The sequence below is a fragment of the Morone saxatilis genome, unplaced genomic scaffold (genome assembly GCF_004916995.1).
Source record: "Morone saxatilis isolate NCDOM2014 unplaced genomic scaffold, NCSU_SB_2.0 Contig2, whole genome shotgun sequence".
In the NCBI taxonomy this organism is placed as follows: Eukaryota; Metazoa; Chordata; class Actinopteri; family Moronidae; genus Morone; species Morone saxatilis.
Genome location: NW_023339762.1, coordinates 14,594,577 through 14,619,034, shown reverse-complemented (window position 1 = coordinate 14,619,034; position 24,458 = coordinate 14,594,577). Strand labels below are relative to the sequence as shown.

Below are 24,458 nucleotides of genomic sequence, written 5' to 3'. Positions count from 1 at the left end.
GAGCTGTGTGTGAGCTGTGTGTGTGCTGTCAGGTCTTCCAGGTCTTCCTCTGTTTGCCTGGTATGTCACTGGGCTTGAATCATCCAGAATCAGGAAGCAGCCCCCCTTATCCTCTGTTATTTGTCCAGTCATGATGATGATGATGAGTAGGATTACTGTGTATATGTCACTGAAACTGGCTCTTCTTCCTCTTTGATCTCACTGCTTAGGCATCTCCAGCTGAGCTGTCTGTGTTGGAGAGAGGCCTTGTTGTGTCCGATCCGCACTGGAAAGACATAGTGAAGGAGGAAAAGAGACACTGTTCTCACATCAAGAAGACATTTCAAGGGCAAGTGCTTGGATATGTCACACCTGTAAGTCATATCTAACCTGGCTGCTGTTCAGCGTTTGACAGCACTTTAACCACAGCATGGAAGAATAGGTTCAGTCTGTCTTAATGCAATACTCACCTGCCTGTATGTTCATTGGAAGATTTGGTCACTGCAGTTATTCTTCCTCTCAAAACTGACTGAAGCGGTATTTTACTTTGGAGCCAAATTAATCTCCCAAATCTTCCAATGTTTGTCTTTTTATTGCAAAATTCCCTGTTTGTGTTTCATCAGACTGCCCGAGTCAAATTTCTTACTAAAAAGACTGTAAATTAATAGAGCTGAAACTATTGATTAATCAGCAACTGATAATCATTTAATCATTCACTTCCTTCATACATTTTCTGGTTCCAGGTTCCCTACGGTAATGGTGGTGAATGTAAGATCAGTGGGTTATGAACTGGTTGTTCTGGGAAATTGTGATGAGCATTTCTCACATTTTCCAGATGTAAACAAAACAACTAATCGTTTAGGAAAATGACTATTCATTCATTACACCAGATTTCAGGGGGTGCTGCAGCCCCCTTAACACCCCCACTTCCAGCGCCCATGGGTACCACTTTAAGTGACCAATAAGTCATATGTACCATAGACATGTAGCTGTTGAATTAATACGGACTGGAACATTTTGAAACAATCTTTTAAGTGTTTTGTCTTTAAATTACATGTCGTATTTTTTCTGTCCTCCAGTGGAATTCCCACGGCTATGACATTGCCAAGACCTTTGGCTCTAAACTAACTTCAGTGTCTCCAGTGTGGCTTCAGCTCCGCCGACGAGGACCTGAAACCTTTGATGTTACTGGACTCCACGATCATGACCCAGGTAGAGGACTGACAGTCAAATGGAAAGTGTTTTGTAATCTTGACTAGTGACAAATGTACATAAAGGGGTCTTTTTTGTCTTCGCAGGCTGGGTCAAAGCTGTACGCAAGTCTAACAAAAAAGTCAGGATGGGTGAGCAGATGTCGTCCCTGCTGTTCACGACTCACAATGTGTGTCAGTGCCGGTGGTTTCAGATGAGACTCTATCATTTGTCATTTTAATTTCCTTTACCCTCAGTGCCTCGGCTGTTATTCGATGGCTGGTCTTACCAGGACTACATAAGCGTGATGGGGAGTGAAGATGAAATTGAAGAGCTGGGAAGTGAGCTGGTGGATGTCGCAAAGGTAAATAAGAGCTGCGTTTAACCCTAAAATCCCTCGCAAAGGGTTGTTGTGTTTGTCCTGCGTGTGTCTAATGAAGCTGTGGCCTTGCAGACTGAAGGTTTCGATGGTTTCACCTTGGAGCTGTGGAGCCAGCTGGGAGGGAACAAAAGAAAGTGAGTTAATCTGTTGACACATGTGCGTTATTACGCGGACCACCATTTCTTCATCTTAGATGATTCAAATACAAAATCTTCTCCGTACAGGGAGCTGGTCCATATGGTGAAACACATATGTGAGACTTTGAAGGCTAAAAGACTGGACTGCATTCTCGTCATTCCACCTGCTGTGACAAGGTGAATAAAACCACTATATCAGCTACTATAAATGCTAAAAACAAGTCACTGACAGTGGTGCTGACTCTCATTTTGGTTCTTTCCATTTCTATCACTACCAGTACGGGGCAGCCAGGTATGTTTGGCAGGGAGGAGTTTGAGCAGTTAGCCCCTGTGGTCGATGGTTTCAGCCTCATGACATACGACTACTCCAGCGGTGCCAGGTGAGTGTCACAGACAAGCGATGTCCATAGATTCATTGTGGTAGAAATGGTTTTAGGTTCACATTCACATTCACATTTAATGTTTTTTAATAGACCGGGCCCGAGCTCTCCGCTGCCCTGGGTGAGAGACTGTGTTCTCCAGCTTGCACCCACCACTCAGTGGAGGCAAAAGATCCTGCTTGGACTCAATTTGTATGGCCTCGATTTTGCAAGCCAGGGAACGGAGCCGATCCTGGGAGGAAGGTAAGAGAATGCTGTGACTCCTGCTGGAATACTTTACATTCACTTTTCAGCAAAACAAGTTATATACTGTATGTTAAACCAGCAGAACGAGTAATTTTTCTACCACACATTCTTTCTTGTTAAAACCTGGTGTCTGTATTACCCACAATGCAACTGCCAACAGTTTGGCTCAGGTGTGTTATGCTGGTGACAGCTAATGTTGCCTGTAGCCTCAAAAGTCTTTATACATTTTCTTTCACATATGCAGTAGTACAAGACATGTAAACAGACATTGGAGCTTAAAGTTCCCTTTTAAAGCTCCTGAAAACTTTAAAATATCTATTTCTCTATAACATCAAGTATTCATGACCAAAATACCAACAATTAAAGTTAAAGGATCAATGTGTAGGATTTAGCGGTTGCAGATTGCAACCATTTGAATATAGCTCAGCCTTGCAACTGTGTTGGAAAAACTACAGCGGCCTCAAGACTCACAAAAAATGGCCGGCCCTATCAAGAGCCAGTGTTTGTAGAAACATGGCTGTTCAACATGGACTCTGTAGAAGAGGACCTGCTCCCTCTGTAGATAAAAACGACTCATTCTAATGTAACGAAAACATATGATTCCTATATTCAGGTGATTATACACTAATGAAAACATAGCTATGAATATTATATTTAATTTCTGCCAATAAATCCTCCTAAATGTTACTCACTGGATCTCTGAAGGGGAAATGGTGTGGTTATGATTAGTGTTCCAAGTACATGATTCAACTAAGCCTGAAAGGAGCAACAACAAAGACAGAAATGTTTCATGAAATAACCAAAGTTTTTCTAAGTTTGCCAGAAAACTGTAAGTGTTGTGTTACACAGTAGCAAGAAGCTGAGAGAGGTCACAGTAAAAGGCTGATTGAGAAACCAGGTTTTTAGGGACTTTAACACTGTATTAAACTTGATTTCCTGCAGGTACATTGAGATTTTGCGAGAACACAAGCCAAAACATCTGTGGGATGAATATTCTGGAGAGCACTATTTCAGTTACAAGAGGTACTGATTTAATAACACTTTGAGTCAACAAATTATGGCTGAAATCTTAAACTTCCAACAGCAATCATTTAACAAGATCTTTTACATTAATTTCAGGAACAATGCTGTTAAACATGTGGTGTACTATCCATCATTGAAGGTAAGTCTTTCTCATATAATCACTTTAACAACAATTGCCTTTCACTTTAATAACTGATGTTTTCATGAGGTTTACTGGAGATTAACATTATTTAAATGATTTTACAGTCAATCTACCTAAGGATCTCCTTGGCTACTGAACTGGGAACAGGAATTTCCTTATGGGAATTAGGACAAGGACTGGACTATTTCTATGATCTCCTATGAGAGTTGGATAGTGAAGACTGTGAATCATCAGCACATGACTTTTTTTTGTTTTCCTGAACATGGTGCACCAAAAATTCAAGAGCTGTATGCAGGTATTATTTTTGTTTTTTAATTTCTGAGTAAGTGACAGGGAACTATGAAACAAGCCGTTGACAGGATTTAGTTAATAGTAAACTTGTTTGAGGATCATGATAGTCTTAGGGAATCTTGTCTACATGAACCAATCTGTGATTTGTTGATTAAAAACGATACTAGCTGCAGACATTAGGTACTTCAGTATGTTGGGAGAAAAAAAACAAATTGTACAGTTCAGTCAGAGTGCAGTAACACATCTCCATTCATCATCATTATGTGTATAAAGTTTAAATGAAGGGTTATATTCTTGTTCTGAGGCCTTCAAAGTTTACATGCCACAAACATCTGCAGCTTCTCTTCAGTCCAAACAGACATCTTCAGTTGATCTTTCTCTGGCTTTGAATATCCTCAAAACTGCATCTGCTCCTGACACAACAATGTTTCTCATCTCGCAGTTTTTTTTTTACATTTCAAATCAAGACATTTGATTGTGTGGAATTTTTATTATGTTTATGATAACAGCATTGACAAGTAATGACGTTGTATTTACAGTGTTGCCAAGCATCTGTTCTGACCCAGCATCTTCCAATATTTGTCTGAGATGAATGTTTGTTTAATTACATGAATATAAATGTGGAACAACTAAGCTGTTTAACTTCCTGATGTCAACATTTTCTATGTTTTACTTTGCACCACAGAGCAGGATGAGATTATTTACAGCGAGTGAGGTGGACTGCATATTCTGACCAGTTATTAGGTGTCTGTCAATGACTACGTGCACAGCATCTTCTTGACTTGCTGGAAAACAAAGAGATAAACACAAGAAGGTTTTAGTTTTTAAAAATGTTGATTACGTTTTTACCAAATTAGTATCTGCGCTCTGCAGGTCAACCCACCTGTGTATGACCCACCACTGTCTTTCACAAAGTCTTCCACGACCAAGGGCAGGTTGGCAAAGTCAGGCCTCCGCACCAGTTCAAACACTGACGGCTTTCAGCAAAAACAATTACAGTTGTTAAATACATTGAACACATGAAGATATATTTGTGTATACTACCTTCATGTTTACTTAAAGAAGACTAACCCCTGTTAAACTGTAGCCACTGAAGATCCAGCTCTGACCCTCAGTGGCACAACACAGCGCCGACACTCCTTGTCCCACTGCACAAACAGGCTCTGCACACAGAGAAACAAACAAGTCTCCACACTGGATGTATAAATCACATACTGACTGCTTGTAAAATTAGCCTCACACTCACTTTTATGAGAGACGAAGTGCGTAAGAATGCGGTGCAGAGAGCCGCTGTGTGCCAGGTCATTCAGCGCTCCGGGGCAGTCCGGGATGAGCAGCGCCTGGTATCGGGCACCTGGAAAGGGTCATCGAGACTCTTAACTGAGCAGAGTCCAACCAACAGCACACATAAAAAACGGCCAAATGGTTGTGCAATGAATATTCTCACCATCTATAGATTCAAGTTTGGCTGGGGTCGCGTAGGGTTTCACGTTGAAGTCCTGCACCCATCTAGCAGTGCTTTCATCGACTCCAGTAAAGTCTATTGTTTTCCCCTGCAGTTACAAAAAAAGCCAGTGCTGAGGTCACATAATGCTGCCAACTTTAGGTTAGATCTAAACATGAGTTTTATTTATATTCCAGCAGTGGTTTGCATTTTCCATCATTTCCCAGATGTCTGCATCCCAGCTGGAATAATAAAGTGTTCACTGATGGTTAAAATCACTACAAACAAGGCTTTGCTCTTCTACCTTCCTTCAGTTTATGGAAATACTGGATAAAATGTTTGTTTTAAAAGATTGTATAATGTCAATAATCAGTGTTTATGATCTGGCCAGCTAAACATCAGTTGCTTTAATAGTGAATTAAGTGCTTCATTAAGGTGGAACATAAAATAATAGACTACCGAATGGGTAGCTGCATTAGTTTTAGCGCATTTACTAATGATCCTTTCTGTCAGTCAGATAGCTACCTGTCTTTAAAGCGTGTGTTAGTACTCCTTTTTCCCATCTGACAGAATAAGATACCTCACTTTAACTGGTAGCTCTGCCTGAGAGAACAGCTCAGCTTGGTTTAGACCATCTGCTGCGCTGCAGACCTGTGCGAGATCAATCACCTTTTGAAGATCAAAAAAGTCAAAATACTCAAATGGACATTTGAACATCTGCAATTCCATCAGATCTGAACTGAACTTCAACCACTGCTGCAACTAACTACGAACCAGAAGTAAAGGAAGTAATCAGATCCTTAAAGGTATGTAAATATAAGCAGGAATATGTACCTAAAGTATTTAAAAGTAAGAGTACTCAATTCAGGAAAAATGGACCCTGTGACTGTTAAACTATATTATTATATAATTAATATTATCAGTTCTCGTACATTAATGTAAAAACAGGAATCAACTGATGCAGCTATTTTGTAAAGGACTGAAGCAAACTCATGATTACTCTCATTATACATTAATCTGCTCATCATTTTGTCCACTGATTGGGTTGCAAAAATTAAGAAATTAGGGAGAGATGCTGGTTTATTAAAAAATAACAAATTATTAAAATAAATGGAAAAGCAGGAAATCCTCAATTTGAGATGTTGCAATCATGACTTGTTTGGGATTTTTGCATGAAAAATGATGCAAACGATAATCAAAATATTGCATTTACTGTGTGATTCGTATCGATTAATCAACCAATAGTTTGAGCTGTACCTGTAATGTTGTAGTTTCATTAAAACAAAGCATTCACACGCAGATAGGAGGCTAAAACACTGCAGTAATATTTACTTTGTTGCGTGTTTTGCAACTATAAATGTAGTCTTACCCCGGGAGTGGCTGTCTGGAGATTAAACACAGGAGTACAAAGACTGAAGGACTGATGGAAAGACTTCGCTGACACTCCTGAAGGAACAAAACACAGTTAAACTGAGCTCACTGTAAACAAACTGTGGCTCGGTTGAGCTAGTTAGCTAGCAAGTGATGTTTGACCACAGCAAACAGGTTAATTTAAACAAGAACTAATCTCTAATTTATACAATGATGACCAAAGTAAACTCAATACTACACTGTCAGTGTGTAATTCATCGTTCACTAAATGAAACATAAACTGGTACCAACTGAAGGACCCACCTTGTGGAGAAGCACTCGCCACTATCAGACAGGTTGGTTTCGCAGACATTTCATTTACCTCTGTGATCCCTCCACATTAAACAGTTTAGCTTGTTTGAAATGAATACGAAGATAAATCAATGTGGGTGAAACCATAAAAAGGAGAAGTACTACAGGAGGAAGTGCTGTCAGCTGACAACAACATCCGCTGAAGGATTTCAGAATAAAAGTTAATTGTCAAAAGGGGGGAGATACAATATGTAAAATTCAATGGGAATAATAAATGGACATCGTTTTTATTTGTATTTCAACAAACAAAAAATATATAACTTTGGTAAACACTGTGGGATACATTAAAAAAACTAGATAAACCACAAGACCAACACTGATTACAAATGAAGCCACAGCATGCTCTTATTTCTCTGCTCTTTAAAATGTGTTTTTTGGTTACAGGTTCATCCACACATTATTATCTTAACATCACAGGGAAGACAATTAAAGCATATAATAGCTAATGCAGAAAAAGAGCACTGCTGCCCAGCAGCATTATAGTATCTGTAGTGTCTGTATTTTGAAAATCATCACCTCATTATTTGAATTGGCATCACAGCATCCAGAACTGTGTAAATAATTTGGGCATTAAAATATCTAATCATACATTTTACAATTCATTATTTGTGATATTAAAGACACTCAAAAATCAGTACGGATCTTCTTTCAAATTTTGATAAAGGCAGCAAGTAAACATCATCCCCACAAGCTGAAAGAAAAAGAAGACACAAGGGACTTGTTAGTTCCTCACTTCACACAGAAACAGAAACAACCATTGTTCACAGTTCAGCTGCTGGCATTTTGCTCAACATTAAAAGAGATGTTCATATTAACCTCTGTTTTGCCCCGTGGTTAGTACTTTACCTGTAGAAATGCAATCCCAATGCCCACTGCACCCAGAATATACAACTGACTCAGGATGAATTCTTCTAATTTCATAATGCAACCTCCCTGTGAGCAGGAGACGAGGAAAGGAAATTAAAATGTTGTTATAATTTATGTAATTTATTCAAAGCCAAATGGACACACACTCTACCTACTTCCACCTTGTAGATGTTGGAAGGATGGTCCCTGCGGCCGCAGAGGTCACTGGGAGTTTTACAGCAGCTGTCTGGTACGAGCCGCTCATTCCCCTGGATCCACACACTGTCTGTCCAGTCTGAGGAGTTGTGACTGCCACAACACTTAAACTGAGAGGGAGCCAGTGCAATGCACAAAAGACAGAAAGAAGACAACACAATGGTGACTGACACTCAGGCTAAAGGGGCAGAATGTCTGAGTTTCTGTCTGGCAGTTAGTTGCCTGTCGTACAGTGTCACTTACTCACCTCCTGCTGAAGTTTATCCACAGCCTGTGTGACGCTCTCCTCCCCCGGCTGCTGGTATTTCTGCTGCATAGTCACCTTCAGGTTCTGTGTGAGCTGATCATCCAGCTGTGAGACAGAAAAAGCATTTCATTGATTGCTCATAAAAAAAAAAGTGCAAATCTGCAAATCTCCTCCCATCAATAAAAATAGCCTCTGGTCAAGTTTATTTCCTTCCTTGTAACATTCCATTGTACCTGTGCAATGCCCACACATAACTCAAAACATATGAGCACAGATCCTCGGACCCCACCCAGTGCTGCACATTCTTTAAATGAATTTGCAAATAAGAATAGTTGTGTTGCCTGACTGACCAAGTGCAAAGAGTGAAAACAAACCATTTTATATCTAATCTGTTCGAGAAACAGCTTGATATAAAATGGAAACAGGTGGCAGCAGATTACCTGGTAGCAGAAAGGGAAACACTGGAGCAAGAAAAGGGGGGAAGAAAGAGAGGTGTGAGAAAGATGGAAAAACAGGACAAATGAAGAACATGCACAGAGAGGCATGCGGAGAGGATTTCACAACAGAGTGCAACAAATGAGGCATTTCATGGGAAATAAATAGAGGTAAATAGAAATAATGGAGAACAATGGAGTTTGAAACCATATTGAGTGATAATAAAGTGACAAAAATACACATCAAATACAAACAGAAAGAAAAAAAGTCAGATTTGTATTTGCTGCAGTGGGATTTAAACTACATGGTAGCTAAAAAACAAAAAGTATGAAGTACAATCAGTTGGTCATGCCAGTTCATGCTAGTTTATCAGGAAATATTTATATTTAAAATGAAATTATCTGTCCCTATGCTTTGGTCAAATGTATACAAACACAAGGTAAATCATTTCACCTCTTGGTAGGTAATGTAGGCCAGCACACCAGCAATGATCTCCAGCAGAAAAATACAGAGCAACAAGCACAAATACTGTAGGGGAGAGACAGGAAATACATGAAATAAACAAGAACACAGCTGGTTCAGATGGTGTGTCAGTGCATTTCTGTGCTAAAACATGACATTATGACGTTCAATGTGATTTTAGATATGATAGCATCAAAAGTATCTATGCATAACTAAAACTATAATATTCCAGAGAATAACAGATATAACTGTGGTGAAGGAAGTTATTCATTACAAAGGTTGTGTCAAATTTGGAAACAGACATAACGTCACAGAGCCTGTGCAGTTTTGCTTCTGTATTACATCCTCTCACTGCGTCTGTCTGTGTCTCTCACACACTCTTCAGTCCAAGCAGCCGCTTGTGATGCCCTTCATTCCTCTGGCATGAGCTGCACTCTAAATCTAAACTCTTAAAGACACACTCTGCGTGACTTAGTCTGTTATATCTGACAGTCATGTCATAATAAACTAAATGCAGGCAGACAAGGCAGAAGGTCACCAAAGATTAACTTTCAGTATGTAGAGGTTGTGTGTGTATAAACAGGAACTTAAAAGTGTCTGATTCATGAGGTTATTGCTTTGGTGGAGTGAACTACAACAACCAAGGTAAAAAAAATAAATAAATAAAGGCAGTGTTTTGTGTGTCTGATCCATTTTTACCACAATCAAAAGACTCTTCATCTCCTTCAGGGTGGCACAGCATCCGATTATCCCGGTCACTATCACAATGACCCCAGCAGCTATCAGAATGTAAGCTGAGGCTGAGTAGAAGCTGGAGTTCAATAAACTGATGTAGTCGCTCTTTTCCACCAGAGTCCACACTCCCACCGCCAGTACGGTCCCTCCTGCCAGCTGAAAGAACGTACCGGTATCAGCTCAACTCAGACCAGATGCTCATATCAAGAATGCAACACATAATTTGTAGCAGTTATAACATAACTCCTAAAATGTGACAGTGATGCAAACTAGACAACGCCTTATTCTCTCTTTCAGCCCCAGGAGACGTTCAGCTAAATTTGTTTTTGTTATCTTGAGGCACATAAATCCCAGCTTCATATCTTTGTGCATAGTGTGGAAACGCACATAGTAGATTATACAAGAGCTCATTGAATCTACTCTTAAACCCTTAAGTTAAGAAAAGGAAATGCAAAAAAAACTGAAAGTTGAAGTACAGACTATATGTAGTATTTGATTTTTCGCATAACTATTATAACTATTAGACACACTAAATAACATCATACATGTAGTTTAGAAGAAACTGTATGGAGTATAATATTTTGTATAAGGAATACGTTGTTTTTGCAACCATGAGAAACAATAGGAATTGTGTGAGATCAGTAAAGTAAAAGGAAAATCTTAATTGCAGAGAAATTCTGTGACATCTTAGGGAAAGCATAAGTTTAATGCCGTAAGTCAAAGTAATAATTATAACAGCACCCAATAGAGTTCTTAACTGAGGCTTTTGTTGTCTTAAATACGGAGAAAATCTTAACACTTCCTTGTTAACTTACCCAAAAAAAAATGTTGAAGAGAAGAAGTAGATATTTCAGACAAATTGTCCCACAGCTGTGTCTTTTCTCACCTTGAGCTTCCATTCTGAAATGAAAATGTATGTTAGTAAGAGAAATCCCTCTGGAGAAGATTAGATTGCACAGTTGACTCCCCACCTCGAGAATTAACACAAGATGCTCAGAGAACAGGTCATACCCTCCAACACTGAAGGTTTTTATCGCATGTCAGGAAGCTAAAGCCTATGGTGCTATATCTGATTAAGACTAGTCAGTTGCGGTATACATGTAGGAATTTCCTCTTTCAGTCAGCTTTAGTTCCACGTTTGGTGTGAAAAGCACGAACACATAAACTACAGAACAAATTAGCTTCCCTGACAACATTTGATCTTTTTTATATATCAACTTTGAGTAACATTACACAGTAGACCAGAAATGAGATGTGGTGTATTTCAAGTTTGCAAAAAAGTTGGTATAAGAGAGCAATGTGAAGAGCTCAAGGATGAAATCAAATATGTTGTGGGGAAAACATACTTAACTTGTGTCACATGTCATTCAGCAGACAGATATATGTGTCCCCCATCCAAGTAACTTAACCTGATCTTCTCACACTCCAGTGAAATACTGTTTTTAACTTTTAATGCTTTACTTTGTGAATAAGTCTGTTTTCATCCTGACTGGAACCGAACTTCCCCGTGCTTCTTTTCTAAGAAAAGTTATTACTCTGAGCATCATGAGAAATTGTGATTTTAGATTTTATATATCAGTGAACTTTTCACTTTACAAAGAAATAAACAAATCAAGACAGAGTAAAGGAACAATAACTATAAAATATATATATATAAAAAAACACATATGAAAAATGTAATGCTGTTTTCCAGCCTTAAGACAACTGCATACTCCATATAAGAAAATTGTCCAGCACAACAAAATCTCCCAATGGTCAGAATCAGAGTTATTTTTAACTCATTGTGTCATGGAAAAAACTGCTCTCCCTTTCCGCTGAGACTAAAATACTCCTACCTGATTTTAGATGGTGGGCCCTGAAGGATGTAGATTATCGGGGTAACGTCTTTCCAGATCCCACCAACCCCGGTGTCAACACACTGCTGTCCTTGAAGGTTAACTGCAACAGTGCAAGTTCTCAGTTGACACTCAGACCCGAGCCTCCTACCCAAGTGCCTGAGCGTCTGTCCTCTTTTGGCAGCAACAGGCAGCTCCACATGCTATGTAGAGTACATGGCTGCCCCCAGCTGGTTTCTCACGCATATGAGCTCCATTGCCATTGGAACAAATTGAAGATATTGATATTGAAGACTATGACAACAAAGGAGTCATCAAAAATATATTTAATTGGATGGATTATAAAGATACATAACAACATAGGAAAACATTAGATAGTGTTCAGTAAACTTGACTCAGTAAAAAGTGACTAGTCAACATCCCTCATAACTCCAGTCAACCATGGAGCTAATATCTTTCTTTTTCTGTTTATGTACAGCAGCGTCTTGTAGCGATGTTCTCAGTCAGTAAAAGTGCATCTTCACATTGTCGATCATGCTGGGACACTAACATCCTAAAAAGAAGAAAATCATTAAATCATTGTGCAGCAGAAACCACAACATGTGAGAATAAAAATTGTGATCCTACTGCCAGTTTATCAGTTACATGCCATATTAATGACAGTAGACTAAATGTGACAAATAGTGGTGAAACAATTAGTTGATTGTTGTTAGTTGCAGCCATTAAAACTGCAATACAATTCAACAGCACCACTAACAAAAGTCTCAAACAAAAATGAATCTACACCTCTAAAATCACTAAAACGTTCATGATGTTCATGATGTTGTTTTTGTAAATTAAGTGTATCAACAGATTGCCAACACAGCAGACACAAACATTTTAAAGGATCCAGATGATGTGAATTAAAGAAATAGTTTGCCATACCCGGCCAGATCAGTCATCACCTCGTCCATGTTACATCCAGTTTTGGCGCTGCACTCGTAAAACAAAGCTTGGTGCTGCTGTAAAAACCAGGAAGTTTAAAACATTTTATTTCATTTATTTCCAAACACAATATTCCTTCCCTAGCAGTCGCATTATGAGTAAATCACTGCAGAAAGTAGTTTGAATATTCAAATGTGACTCACCTCTGCTAGTCTCTGACCCTCCTCAGTTGTCACTTTTCTGCTGTGACTGTTGACTACCAGGTCCAGCTTGTTCGCCAGCAGCATCAGTACCGCACCTTCACACATCTTCTCCTGTGACAGACATACAGCAAGTTTAAATACACCTCTACTAGTGTTGAAAACAGAAGCAAAACAAAGGATATCAATGGTATAGAATGATTAATCATACCCATCATTCTGGTATTTTGAGATAAAGCACATCTGCAGGCAGGTTGTCAGTGTGGTTGCTGTGAAATGATGTCAGTACTCCTCCTTGTGTGTTTTGGGAAGTTGCCAAAAAAGTCTCATGCATCCTGCTATAAACCTAAATGTCCACCATCGTCTGTTCTAAATGTTTGCAAGTTCACGTTTCATCATAAATGAAACTCACTGGCTAGTGTTAAATATATATTATGTTATACTGTATAGAATAATGCAGTTAAATGACGTCTCTTCTGACATTCTGTACCCTGCTCTCCCTTTAAATACCAGTCACGTTCTGAAGCATAACCCAAGTATATTAGATTGTAATGTACATGACATAATGAAAATATATATAACTTTTCTTTGTTTGGATATTGTCATTATATATTGGCCATCATTCTCTAATTATTGGCATCGGTCACTGAAAAACCCATATTGGTTAACCACTTATCAATAGTAAGGAATGCTATTACGTTACCTACATTAACATTAGACAAAATATCCCAAAAAACAAAAAGATAAGGAGATTAATCACTTAGATGGCATTAGTGTCCTATTGCTCTGTATTGTCATTTACCTGCATGTGTATTCAAATTGAGACAAACTGTTTTGCATGTTTTTCCATCCAGCCATCTGTGACATCTCCACCTGCTCACCTTCACTGAGTCCATCCATCCTCTCACGGCGGTGAAGGAGGGGGAGTGAGTTAGGTCATACATGACGAGGATACTGTCAGCCTTACGGTAGTACTGCTCAGTGATGCTGCGAAACCTGAATAAAAAAAAGGAACAAAACACCCACAAAAAGCTCAATTTGTATTAATTGAAATACGTAAAGATACAACAAAATAAGCACATGGCAGGTAAACATGCGAATAAGCTGTCTGACCTCTCCTGTCCTGCAGTGTCCCAGAGCTGCAGGGTGATGGTGGTGGAGCCCAGCGTTAAAGTCTTCATCTGGAAATCTATACCTAGAAACAGCAAGGATTCATACTTTACTTAAAAATATATGTATACTCTGAGGAGCGTGTTATTCATAGTGATAAGAAGAGAGAAGCTTACCGACAGTAGCGCTGATATTACTGCAGAAGTGTCCTGTGCTGTAGTGCTGGATGAAGGAGGTCTTACCCACTCCTGAGTTACCCAGGAAAACCACCTTGAACACTCGCTGAGGACTGACAATTCTGCTCTAAAATTCAGGTAAAGTTACCAAACTTAACATTTTTATATCAGTGTCATGTCTTCTTATTCTCTACCAAAGACAAATATGTGCTCCATCATTGCTGTGCAGACCACAAAAGCCTCATCATGACACAGTATGCCTCCAGCTGTTGTGTTATAAAATGGATGGATTTGGGATTTAATGTTTTGGTAGATTTTGTATGTTCCCTACCTGATTTTGCATCTGTTCAACATTTTCACACCTGACTCTACATGACGGTTGCTGCCTGTTGGATGAATTTGTCACCTCTTTGACTTTGTCCTGCTCCAACTCATCAGATGAGCTCCACTGTCTTCAGAATCAATGAATACACACAAAATTAGTTGCTTCCTCTCAAGGCAATCTGCCTCACATTTCCAGAAAGATGATAAATGTGACTTAAGTCATACAAACCTTTTCAGTGGCTTGTCTTGCAGTAAGTAGTTACCTATGACTGACCCTTTCTTCTGCAAACTCTTTGTGACATTTGGAGTCTAAAAGGTTTTTGTAAGGCAGAAGAAATGAGTAGCATTAAGGTTTTTATAATATGCGGTTTATATAGTGTAAATATATGGGTGTGCTATGGTAAGTCTCTAAGGAATATTAAGTAACACTGGCTTCTCTGTGGAAACACAGACAGGCACAGGCAGAATATTTTATATGTTGTTGTTTTAAAAAAACAAGCATTCAGTCCAATAGTTACGTTTATTCTGCAAGAAGTTTAACATCGTAATCATTTACCAGCGATACACTTATTTGATTATAAATTATACGACAAAAATACAAGAAATGATATTCATTGTGCTCGGTTTCTTGAATGAATATTTTGAATTCAGTTAACATATGCCATATATTGATTTTGAAGCGGATGGGATAAAGGGGATCAGCACTCCTTTAAGAATTGTGACAAATGGTTTTATTAGTTTTATTACTAATAAAAAACTGACTCATTTCAGTTCACCTGCATAAATAAAGCTATGTACAGTATCATTAATATACATATAAAACACTCTTTCATTCAAGTTGACACAAGATAAATGTCTTTTCAACAAAATCCTTCACTTCACTGACCAAGAGAAAAAAAAAGACATTGCTGACATGGCAGAAAAATCTGAAACCGTGTCAGCGACATTAGGTTCAATCAATAACCAAATAATAACAGCTGCCCATATAAATAATCATTGTCTAGAGGATGGAATAAAGCACCACGCCATTCCAAGACTTAGCTTAGGTGGGATAAATCTTCTGTGCCCACGGGGTACAAAGGTCTTCACTGAGGTAATAATTTAATGGCAGATGAGGAAGGACAGAGTGTCTGTGACTAACCCTCTTCTGAGACTGTTGGGCATCTTTCTCATCGCGCAGCCTCTTGTTCATATCCCTGACACAAAGAGAAAAAAATCATTTACAACCAACATCACACAGTTTGATCCATGTTTAGAGTAAAAAGAAAGACATTTTTATCTACAAATTATGTCAGGAAATGTATTTTATCTTCACAACAAAAATAACTCGATTGAAACAGCAGCTGTTACCTCAAAAGCTCCAGTTGTCTTAAGAGACTATTCTTCTCTTTCTGCATGTTCCTCGAAACCTTCATCACATTACTACAGTGAAGCAAACAAAATATTGTTAAAGGACGAGTCAGGCGGTATTCCATATTTTTCTTATTGGCAACAAATCCCAAGAAAAAAACAAAACAATTTATTGATCCTTCTTAGTACTGCCTATGTAGGCGATATATCTTATTTCTTTGTGTAATAGACTATTAAAAACCTAATAAAACTAATTAAAAAACACATTAGAAAACAGTCCCAAACAAAAACACACACAATTTACTTCTGTCTGAGTGACGTTTGCTAAAAATTACAGTGTCCTTACACAGCTTTATTATTATTACGGCTTTATGTTATTACTTAACAACCTTTTTTTAATGAAAACTATATATTTGTGAGCTGTTTGTAAAGATTTATCTCTTCAGTCTGGACAAATGTGCCTTGGTCTGAGTGCCACAGGCAGGGTAGGGAAGTGACTGATTCATCTTTACGCTCAACTGAAAAAACAAGTCCAAATGATTGTTTACAATAATCTTATTGTGTCTCCATTTTAGTACTTTTGAACTTGTCTGACATGGAAAAGTTATGCATGGTTTTATTTGATCTCACATTAGCAATGGTCTTTCTGGTCTTGATCAAAAAACTCTTAACAGCCTGCAGCTAGTTTGACTGGAACTGGAACGAGAGATCATATGACTCCCATGTGTTTATTATTCTGTTACACGAACTCACTTTGTAATCAAATTACTAGAAAGAACATGTTTCAGTCGTGCTTCAAGGAGAGACAGTGTTTCATGACCCAATTTTTGATACATCTGTTGGGACATTTACGACATTTAGTATGTGCTGTTAGCCATTCACCTCTTTCTGGTCTCTTGTTCCTGGGTAGCGTCGTGCTGCAGCAGGCTGAGCTGACCCAGAGCGGCCTGCAGCTGCTCTCTGCTGCTCTCCACCTGCTCCTGTAACTGGGCGTTGAGGCTCCGCAGCTGCTGGTTCTGCTCCTTGATGTTTGCCTGTTCACAGCTCAGCTGCCGGATTTTGGTTTCCAGCTTAAGACAAAGACAGATCTTGTTGATTCACTCTAAGACTCTTCGCACGCTTCAGAAATAACATTAGTGTTGTTTGGACACCTACCTCTTTCTGTTTGATCAGTGTATTCTCCAACTCATGCTCACGAATCTTTAGCTCCTCCTCAAGTTTCCGCCCTCTCTGCTTCTGTTTAATACTGTCCTTGATTTCCCAATAAATTCATTAAATGCTATTATAATGAACACTTTTGATGAATGGCACAAAATCTGGACTAAACAGCACGCATCTGTACCTGAGCCAGGCGCTTCTCTCTCTCCTCTCGGATTTGGCTTTCCATTTCTTCATATATGGACCTAATAACCTGATCATGTTCGCTCTCCCGTCTAGAACAGAGAAAATCTCATGAAAAAAAAACTCAGAGTAAAAGAACACAATTACTCTATATTGTGTTTCACATGCAGGGGACATTGGGAGGAAGATGGGACCTGCGTAGAGCTTGTTCAAGACTATCTCTCTCTCTGATGGAGTCCTGTAAATGGGACACTGCTTGGATCAGCACGCCTTCGAGGGCGTCGACCAGCTCTGGTCTGTCTCGCTGGAGGTCACACCACAGAGAGCTTAACTCCAGCTGACTGACACACAACACGACACAACACACAGCTGTTAAAGTCATCTTAACAGCACAACGTCACTTACTTACATTACAAAAAGATAAAACTGACAAACTGTATACATACAGGAGTGGTAAGGCTCGACTCAACTCTACTCGCTATTAGATATACATTCAGTTTATTAGGTACGCCTAGCTAAAACTGCAATAAATCCTACATTTATGAAAGCTTTGATGTTTAGTGTAAGTCGAAACTGTTGATGTTGATTCAACTTTATGGTAACTTTGGAGGTTGTGGTGCTGTTAAATTGTATTGCGTTGTTCTGGCGGGTGTTTCCACTATTTTGTTCAGGCTAAATAACAGAAACACCTCAGTATTAACCTGCATCAGTTTGAATACTTAGGTGTACCTAATAAACTGCCGACTGAGTGTAGATCTATATATGCTACTGTAGAAGAACTGGATGGCAATTCATTTGTGCCAGTGATCTTACTCTTTGAAGAGTTTGTCAGCACCCAGCTCCATCAGTATGTTTACAAATCGAACTGCAGTGGGGTCTTGGGCCCAGTACGTCCGGTCCATATCCTCTTCTGCTTCATCTTGACTCAGCTCGGTTGTGTCCTCCAGCCCCACAAACTCACCTGCACCACAGACAGAGAGGGTTTGGTTTAAAAGTGGATGACAGAGCAGTAGTTTTCCCCACAGATGACACAGGGAAGAGTGCTCTCAAATTACAAATAAACACTACACTCACCAAGTCCTGTGTTGAACTCAACGGGAGTAAGGAATCCGTTGCTCCGTCGGTCCAGACTCTCAAACACCGTCTCCAGCTGTTCAGGGGAAAGCGGCAACTCCCCCTGGAGCCTCTGACCACAAGAAGATGGAAAGTTCAAACTCCATAAATCGACCTAAATGTTGTTACTCCACCACATCAGCTGCTCACCTGCATATCCCGCTTAGTGATGAAACCTTTCCCCTCTTTGTCACACAGCACAAACAGCTCCTTGGCCTTGCTCATGGTCTCTGCCTGAGGGCTGCCCGGCACCACCTCTCTGGGTGAAGCCAGCTGACTGCGTCCCCGGGTTGGCGTGGGGCTCCCAGCTGGTAGGGCCCGCGGTTTGGGGCTCACCGGTAAGGCCTCACCTCTGCCTTGACCCACCAGCACTTCCCCATCATTCAGCCACTTAGACATTACTGCAGGGATGAGTAGAGAACTGGTGTCTATCATTAAACACAGGCTGACTTCATAGTTTGACATCTGATATTGAATGTTTCACCTTGTCCAGGAGACATGAGAAGCAGAGCTGAAACGATTTGTCGTCTAGTTCATCAACAAAAACAATCTGTAACTATTTTTATAATTAATGAATCAATGAGTCACTTTCAACCAGAAATAGTGGAGATAACGGCTTCTCAGTGAGTTAACTATATCATTGTAAACTGAATGTCAAAACCCCCCAAAGATATTTAAAGAAGTCACCACAGACTGTAGCCGCAAGTCTCTAAATGAAATACTTAGGCTGCACTACTGGTCATTTTTTATTAGCAGTTCATTAGTCAATAACTTTTTCGATTATTAGATTAGTTATTAGTTGTTTGGTCAGTAAAATGTCAGAAAATGCCCAAGGTGACGTCCTTAAATGTCACAACCCAAAGATATTTAGTTTATTGTCATTGAGGACAAAATAAACTAGAAAATATTCACACCTGAGGAGCTGAAATCTGAGAATTTGAAAAAAAAAAAATCTTAGAAAATGAATTAAAAACTATTAATTAATTATGAAAATACCTGCTGATTAATTTAATAGTTGACAACTGACCAATCAATCAATCGACTGACTACTCGTTGCAGTTCTAATTTCAACAGAACTAAAGTTATTTACTAATCCATCAGATACCATCAGTTTAATGTGTAATCAGAGACATTTACTTCCTTGACGACCCAGAAAGCATTAAAAAAAGACACTTGTTGGATGTTCTCACTTCTTGCTGCGAGATATTGGGAGAAGCTGAACATACAGGTCCTCCCATGTCAAACATGAGATGCAGAGCAAACTAAGCTGTGACTGCACACATTATCTCCAGCTGCTGTCACCAGGTGTCAGATATGTCTACACGCAATAGGATTGTTGAGGTATCCAACATGACGGCATGTTGTTTTCTATTTCTATCTATTTCTATGAAAAACGTTAATGTGTCCGAGGAAGGGGAAAACAGAAACTCCAGTAAACTTCTATAAATGCTAGTCGAGTGCACGGCTGCGCACCAGGATGTGTAGAGGGTAAAAAACAGGATGGTGTCATGTGAGAAGATTTAATGTGTACTCTAAGGGGAGGGCAGATTGTCAGGGCAGAGGAGATGCAAATAAAACATTTGCAGTTGTTTGCATTGTCAGAAATACCACAACTGCAAACAGATTTTACTCTTAGGAACTACAGGGAAACATGCGTCAGTGTCTCCGTGAACAGTCATAAAACAGTGATTTATGGCTGATTGGATGGCATTTCCCTTACACGGGAAAAACATATCAACATAAATCATAAACAGTGTCATTTAAATATAATTTTAAATGTTTGAAAATGTAAAGAAAGATATTTCTGGAGGTCATCTTAAGCTAGGTACACACTGAATTGAAACCTGCATCACTGTTAAATGAAATATAATCTCTCCTTCCTATCTCTCCAGCCCTGCTATCTATGAGGCCATAAAACCAATACATAAACATTTACTCAAAATGACAAGTAAAGCATCTTGTTGATGATCTACGGAGATTAAAACTTCTTTATGCCACTAGAGATAGGCTGGTATTCCTGATATAAAAAAAAGGCTTATGTACACATCAGATGTTAAGGATTTTGTATGTCAAACTAGACTCCCAATAAGCCAACAGCCACACCAAAGGTCAAATAGACTTACACACCTTACACACTATTTAGCAAGGTCGGTGTGTGGCGCAAGGTGGAGTTCAGCACATACAGAGAAAGTGACTACACCTAATTAAGTAGTTTACAACATGTTTAGGCTTCAAAAACAGTCAGTCAAACACACTTTCTGTGACAAATGTCAACATAAGAGCACACTCACTGGGTTCACTAAGAACATATGTTGCTTAAAAAAAACCCACTCACTGACAGCTCTGATGATTAAACCGCATCGAAACACACAATATGGTAGTGAAATGCAGATTAATGTTTGCGACGGTGGCGAAAAAGTTTGACTAAAACTCAGCAAGGCAACAACGCCGTGAATGAAACAGCTCGACAGTTACATGCGACCAATTGTAGAGCAGCCGAGGTGAACCAAAACCCAAGAGAGTGAAGACATGCACATTTATTTATTATTAAACAAGAACCACACAGCACAGCAGTTATCGGTTGTTAACACACCACAGCAACGAGAGGAGTGGACACAAAGGCGTAATATTTCTAGAAAAACGACTTAACATTACTGTGTTTTAACATGAATTCAGCCAAGTAGTAGAGACCTCGACTACTCACCTACAGTCACCGGACGACGGCGTCCACTAACGTTACCTCAGTCACCTCACGTTACTTCAGTGTCTTACCGGATCGAGCCGCTGGGGGGCAGTGACGACCGCGCGCTGTCTCGAGACTACCGTAATGTTCGATGTAGAGCGCGAAAACAAAGCCACGTCCGCACAAATGTTTACTTATTGTTTCCACTTCACTGCAGAAGATGTTGTTTTTTCCCCCCGGTATCATTTATGCATTTGCAGATTCGTTGCAAGCAATATAACAACAGAGCGTACCGTACTCCCTATTGTTTTTGGCAACATTGTTTTTGAGGGATATTCCGAGGAACCTATACGTCCGTTATTACGGTAAAAAGTGGCGTTACCATGGAATTTACGGAAATACATACGTTACCGCTGAAAAGCAGCAGTGGACTCTCCAAGTGGGCGGCTTTGTTTGTAGATGAAAGTAGGAATAACGTGATTTAGTGCTTCTTCTTGGCTCTGGGTGACTTATTTTCACTCTCCGCCTGTTTTACCGGTAAGTGGGTTGTTTAAAATAAGCGTTCTTCAAACATTATTGTGAGAGTTTAACACAATGCGTGTCTGGAGGGAGTTTAAATCTGAGCTGTGCCAGTGCCACCCGAGTGATCTGTTGTGGAAATAAGATTGTGAAACAGTCCGTGGTAATTCTATTATCCGTCTCCCAGATTATCTTCAGCCATCACATAACGTTAGGCTACCGTCCTGGAGGCAGATTAGGTGCGTAAAAAAGAAATGTGCAACCAGAACCGAACAAACAAAAACACGAGGTGTCCGTGGAGGTGAAATCAGTCTTTAGTCCGAGACTTTTAGGGTCCATGTGTAGGTTTAATTTAGCTGTCTGTTACATCCACCTTCATCCGCACTGGAAGATGGCTACAAGGTAAAATATATAAGATATGGTTCAGCTTTCCTCTTCTTTCCTCTCAGGAAATGCAGCAGACCAGCTGGAGACTTCCCACACCAACTAGTTCAACTTGCAGGATATGAAGAGATATCTCAAACATCTAATCTGATATCTGGGACCGCCTGCAATCATCGTCAGGATGCTCTTTTCCCCTGAGGACAATGTTTCTGAGCAGAGGAGCAACCCGGAGTAAAGAAAACCTGAAGCAATAAAACATTTAGAGAGAAATCAAACCAGTTTCTGACTATGTGAATGGACGAGTTGTGAAGTCTGAAGTGTCTGTCTGCTTCTAGACCTCTGCAGTGTTTTTGTACTTAAGTATGTAAAGGGTGAATCTACATCAACAGACCACCTGCGTTTTGCAAGTGTGAAGAAAAAGCAGCTGGAAGCAAGGAGGTGAACAGACTGTGAAGCTCGGTGGTCTGCAGGATCGACCCCTGAAGATGCTCCAGACCAGTAACTACTCTCTGGTGCTGCTGATCCAGCTGACACTGTTGACCTATGACCTCTTCGTCAACTCCTTCAGTGAACTCCTGAGAGGAGCGCCTGTCATCCAACTAGTGCTTTTCATGTAAGTCACTAAACTACTAGATTTGCTTTCTTCTTTTCATATAATTATCATTTATATATATTTGATATCATATAATTGAATTTTCTCAGCTTATTCTTAATATTCTATAAATGTAATGACAAACCACTTACCAACCATTAAACATCCATTAGATTAATCAAGAATGAAATGATAATTAGTTGTGACTTTCATTTGCCAGAGATTGACTAAAACTAAATATGTTTAAGGCTGAAAATAGCAGTAATGTATGTGTAATAAACAAATCCCTTAATAAAATAGCAGCCAATCAGACGTTTACATTATTCAGATGCTTACGAGCAATTTAACTTTACTTATGTAAATACTGATAAATAATATACAATAGTGATAATAATATATATATATATCAGTCTTACACAGTGTCCTCTCTTCCATTGGTCAAATCGTGTGCACATGTTTTTGCTGCATTGATCAGTAATTGAAGGCACACACTGCTCACTCCATCAGAAACCAGTTTTTTTTTTTTTATAAATAAACCAGTACAATCTGTGTCTACAGCATCCAGGACATCGCCATCCTGTTCAACGTGATCATCATTCTGCTGATGATGTTCAACACCTACGTGTTCCAGGTCGGCCTGGTGTCCCTGCTGCTGGAGAGATTCAGGGCTCTGCTGATGTTCTCTGCTCTTTATCTGACCCTCAGCATCTGCTTCCACTGCTGGGTGCTGGTACGCTTCGTCACACCATCAGACACCCACATGTCAAACTCAATTTAACACGTGTCCAAGTGAAATATTGATGAAACATTTCTACTTTCTTTAATCAGAGTAACTGCGCAATTTTGATCCATACAAGTGTTTCCTTTTTTTCCAGAACCTCAGATGGCTCGAGTCAAACCGGTTTGTTTGGACAGATGGTCTTCAAGCTCTTTTTGTTTTCCAGAGAACAGGTAGATTAATCCAGAGGTACATTTTCCATCACGACTAATCTAGTTTCTGTAGTCTCTGTGGTCTTTGAGTAACGGCTTCTTTCTGTCGGCAGCTGCAGTTTTGTATTACTACTTATACAAACGCACAGCAGAGTATATGGGAGACCCGAGGCTGTATGAGGACTCTCTGTGGCTGCGAGACGCCTTTGCCAGAGCTCGTCAGTGAAGAGGGGACAGTTTTGTGGACATCATCATCATCAGCTATTGTGAATTTGGGATTTTATTTTCACATTTAAAAAAAAAAAGTTTACACTATTCAACATTTAGGACAAAGCATTTGGCTGATGTTGAACACTGGTGGAACTCACTAACAGGTAAAGAGGATGACGAGAAGTCTCAACCACAGTTTTGTGTTTACTGGCTTCTGGTAGCCAAGAGGGCAGGCAGTTAAATGGTTTACAGTGGTAGGTAAGCCAACCATGGCATGTGTAGTATTGTATTAATCAGGCTTGTGTCTGTTAATCTATGTGGCCTTTGTAAATCAATTTGTGTTGCACACTGAATGAAAGAATGTCAAACGTTTAGAGAAGGACAGTTGTAGATGCAGGTATCACCTCCCTTGGCAAGTCTGTTTTGATCTGTACTAATCTACCATTTGTAGAACACATAGTAGTAGCTCCGCTGGAAAAGGTATTTTATTCCCCCACAAAGGAAGAAGCCTGTTGGTTTTGCCTTATGTAAGGTAAGTATGTGCTGTGTACACCAGCCAATTTATATGTGAATCCAGTTGTCTTTGAGTGGGGATCTTTTAATCGTGTTCCTGCTGTTTTTATTAAATCCTTCTCTAATCCTGGTGTAATCCTTCATCACTGGAGTAGTCAGTATTATCCTGGAGACAAGGTGAAACAGACTGCTCTATTTTTAACACAAAGATTAATCAGGGATTGAGGTTTTAGGCGCAACTAGTGAAACGCATCTTAAATAACCTTCTAATCTCAAGCAACCAACAGGTTAAGTTGCAGTGAACTTCTGGTCTCATCTCATTAAAATTGTTAATCAACATTTTATATATAAAATCTGTGATTTTATGGAGATCTAT

General features: G+C 39.5%; 5 protein-coding genes across 7 annotated transcripts in view; 2 read left to right on the top strand and 3 right to left on the bottom strand.

Moving 5' to 3' along the window:
- The window catches only part of chid1 (chitinase domain containing 1), a 16,004-nt gene extending 11,600 nt beyond the window's left edge, over positions 1-4,404 (top strand). The window contains exons 2-12 of the mRNA XM_035664522.1: positions 210-353; positions 1,059-1,191; positions 1,278-1,322; positions 1,428-1,534; positions 1,625-1,686; positions 1,777-1,866; positions 1,968-2,069; positions 2,163-2,312; positions 3,258-3,338; positions 3,435-3,477; positions 3,585-4,404. Of these exons, the coding sequence (XP_035520415.1) occupies positions 210-353; positions 1,059-1,191; positions 1,278-1,322; positions 1,428-1,534; positions 1,625-1,686; positions 1,777-1,866; positions 1,968-2,069; positions 2,163-2,312; positions 3,258-3,338; positions 3,435-3,477; positions 3,585-3,683 (1,056 nt within the window). The 3' untranslated portion in view covers positions 3,684-4,404. The remainder of the gene's footprint in view (positions 1-209; positions 354-1,058; positions 1,192-1,277; positions 1,323-1,427; positions 1,535-1,624; positions 1,687-1,776; positions 1,867-1,967; positions 2,070-2,162; positions 2,313-3,257; positions 3,339-3,434; positions 3,478-3,584) is intronic.
- gatd1 (glutamine amidotransferase like class 1 domain containing 1) lies at positions 4,242-7,032 on the bottom strand. The gene is made up of 7 exons (XM_035664525.1): positions 6,890-7,032; positions 6,585-6,661; positions 5,219-5,324; positions 5,018-5,125; positions 4,843-4,934; positions 4,655-4,748; positions 4,242-4,556 (listed from the first exon to the last, which is right to left on the bottom strand). Exons 1-7 carry the CDS (start codon positions 6,936-6,938, stop codon positions 4,441-4,443), a joined length of 642 nt encoding a protein of 213 aa, XP_035520418.1. The 5' UTR covers positions 6,939-7,032; the 3' UTR covers positions 4,242-4,440.
- A 116-nt stretch (positions 7,033-7,148) lies between these two features.
- On the bottom strand, positions 7,149-11,895 carry cd151 (CD151 molecule). 2 transcript variants are annotated; one of them, XM_035664523.1, is made up of 9 exons: positions 11,714-11,893; positions 10,694-10,778; positions 9,843-10,034; positions 9,135-9,209; positions 8,687-8,707; positions 8,247-8,351; positions 7,960-8,109; positions 7,784-7,870; positions 7,149-7,628 (listed from the first exon to the last, which is right to left on the bottom strand). In XM_035664523.1, exons 2-9 carry the CDS (start codon positions 10,775-10,777, stop codon positions 7,569-7,571), a joined length of 774 nt encoding a protein of 257 aa, XP_035520416.1. In that variant the 5' UTR covers position 10,778; positions 11,714-11,893; the 3' UTR covers positions 7,149-7,568. The 2 variants fall into 2 exon arrangements, with proteins under 2 accessions (XP_035520416.1, XP_035520417.1); XM_035664524.1 differs by lacking the exon at positions 8,687-8,707 and having other exon boundaries at positions 11,714-11,895.
- Positions 11,896-12,060: 165 nt separating this feature from the next.
- cracr2b (calcium release activated channel regulator 2B) lies at positions 12,061-21,027 on the bottom strand. 2 transcript variants are annotated; one of them, XM_035664310.1, is made up of 18 exons: positions 20,956-21,027; positions 18,402-18,652; positions 18,213-18,324; positions 17,952-18,099; positions 17,333-17,479; positions 17,140-17,230; positions 16,953-17,048; positions 16,680-16,867; positions 15,798-15,869; positions 15,589-15,643; positions 14,677-14,756; positions 14,455-14,575; positions 14,124-14,250; positions 13,951-14,032; positions 13,719-13,833; positions 12,841-12,951; positions 12,638-12,714; positions 12,061-12,266 (listed from the first exon to the last, which is right to left on the bottom strand). In XM_035664310.1, the coding sequence occupies exons 2-18, from the start codon at positions 18,648-18,650 to the stop codon at positions 12,182-12,184; spliced, it is 1,956 nt and encodes a 651-aa protein (XP_035520203.1). In that variant the 5' UTR covers positions 18,651-18,652; positions 20,956-21,027; the 3' UTR covers positions 12,061-12,181. The 2 variants fall into 2 exon arrangements, with proteins under 2 accessions (XP_035520203.1, XP_035520202.1); XM_035664309.1 differs by lacking the exon at positions 20,956-21,027 and having other exon boundaries at positions 18,402-20,861.
- Positions 21,028-21,347: 320 nt separating this feature from the next.
- tmem138 (transmembrane protein 138) lies at positions 21,348-24,407 on the top strand. The gene is made up of 5 exons (XM_035664280.1): positions 21,348-21,471; positions 21,903-22,450; positions 22,988-23,159; positions 23,305-23,380; positions 23,473-24,407. Exons 2-5 carry the CDS (start codon positions 22,323-22,325, stop codon positions 23,583-23,585), a joined length of 489 nt encoding a protein of 162 aa, XP_035520173.1. The 5' UTR covers positions 21,348-21,471; positions 21,903-22,322; the 3' UTR covers positions 23,586-24,407.
- The last annotated feature ends 51 nt before the right edge of the window (positions 24,408-24,458 follow it).

Bases quoted from the DNA above. Each gene is read 5' to 3' on its own strand.
- cd151 (XM_035664523.1), bottom strand. From the start codon at position 10,777: ATGGAAGCTCAAGGTGAGAAAAGACACAGCTGTGGGACAATTTGTCTG. The intron at 8,708-9,134 runs GTGAAATGATTT...TTCTTGCTCCAG, and splicing joins CCTACATTACCTACCAAGAG to TGTTTCCCTTTCTGCTACCA. The intron at 8,110-8,246 runs GTGAGTAAGTGA...GCTCCCTCTCAG, and splicing joins TGGATAAACTTCAGCAGGAG to TTTAAGTGTTGTGGCAGTCA.
- tmem138 (XM_035664280.1), top strand. From the start codon at position 22,323: ATGCTCCAGACCAGTAACTACTCTCTGGTGCTGCTGATCCAGCTGACA. The intron at 23,160-23,304 runs GTACGCTTCGTC...CTTTTTTTCCAG, and splicing joins GCTTCCACTGCTGGGTGCTG to AACCTCAGATGGCTCGAGTC. The intron at 23,381-23,472 runs GTAGATTAATCC...TTCTGTCGGCAG, and splicing joins TTTTGTTTTCCAGAGAACAG to CTGCAGTTTTGTATTACTAC.
- cracr2b (XM_035664309.1), bottom strand. From the start codon at position 18,716: ATGTCAAACTATGAAGTCAGCCTGTGTTTAATGATAGACACCAGTTCT. The intron at 16,868-16,952 runs GTAGGTGTCCAA...CTTTGTCTTAAG, and splicing joins CACTGATCAAACAGAAAGAG to CTGGAAACCAAAATCCGGCA. The intron at 15,644-15,797 runs GTAACAGCTGCT...TCTTTGTGTCAG, and splicing joins AGACAACTGGAGCTTTTGAG to GGATATGAACAAGAGGCTGC.
- gatd1 (XM_035664525.1), bottom strand. From the start codon at position 6,938: ATGTCTGCGAAACCAACCTGTCTGATAGTGGCGAGTGCTTCTCCACAA. The intron at 4,935-5,017 runs GTGAGTGTGAGG...CTCTGTGTGCAG, and splicing joins GCACTTCGTCTCTCATAAAA to AGCCTGTTTGTGCAGTGGGA. The intron at 4,749-4,842 runs GTTAGTCTTCTT...TTTTGCTGAAAG, and splicing joins GTGGCTACAGTTTAACAGGG to CCGTCAGTGTTTGAACTGGT.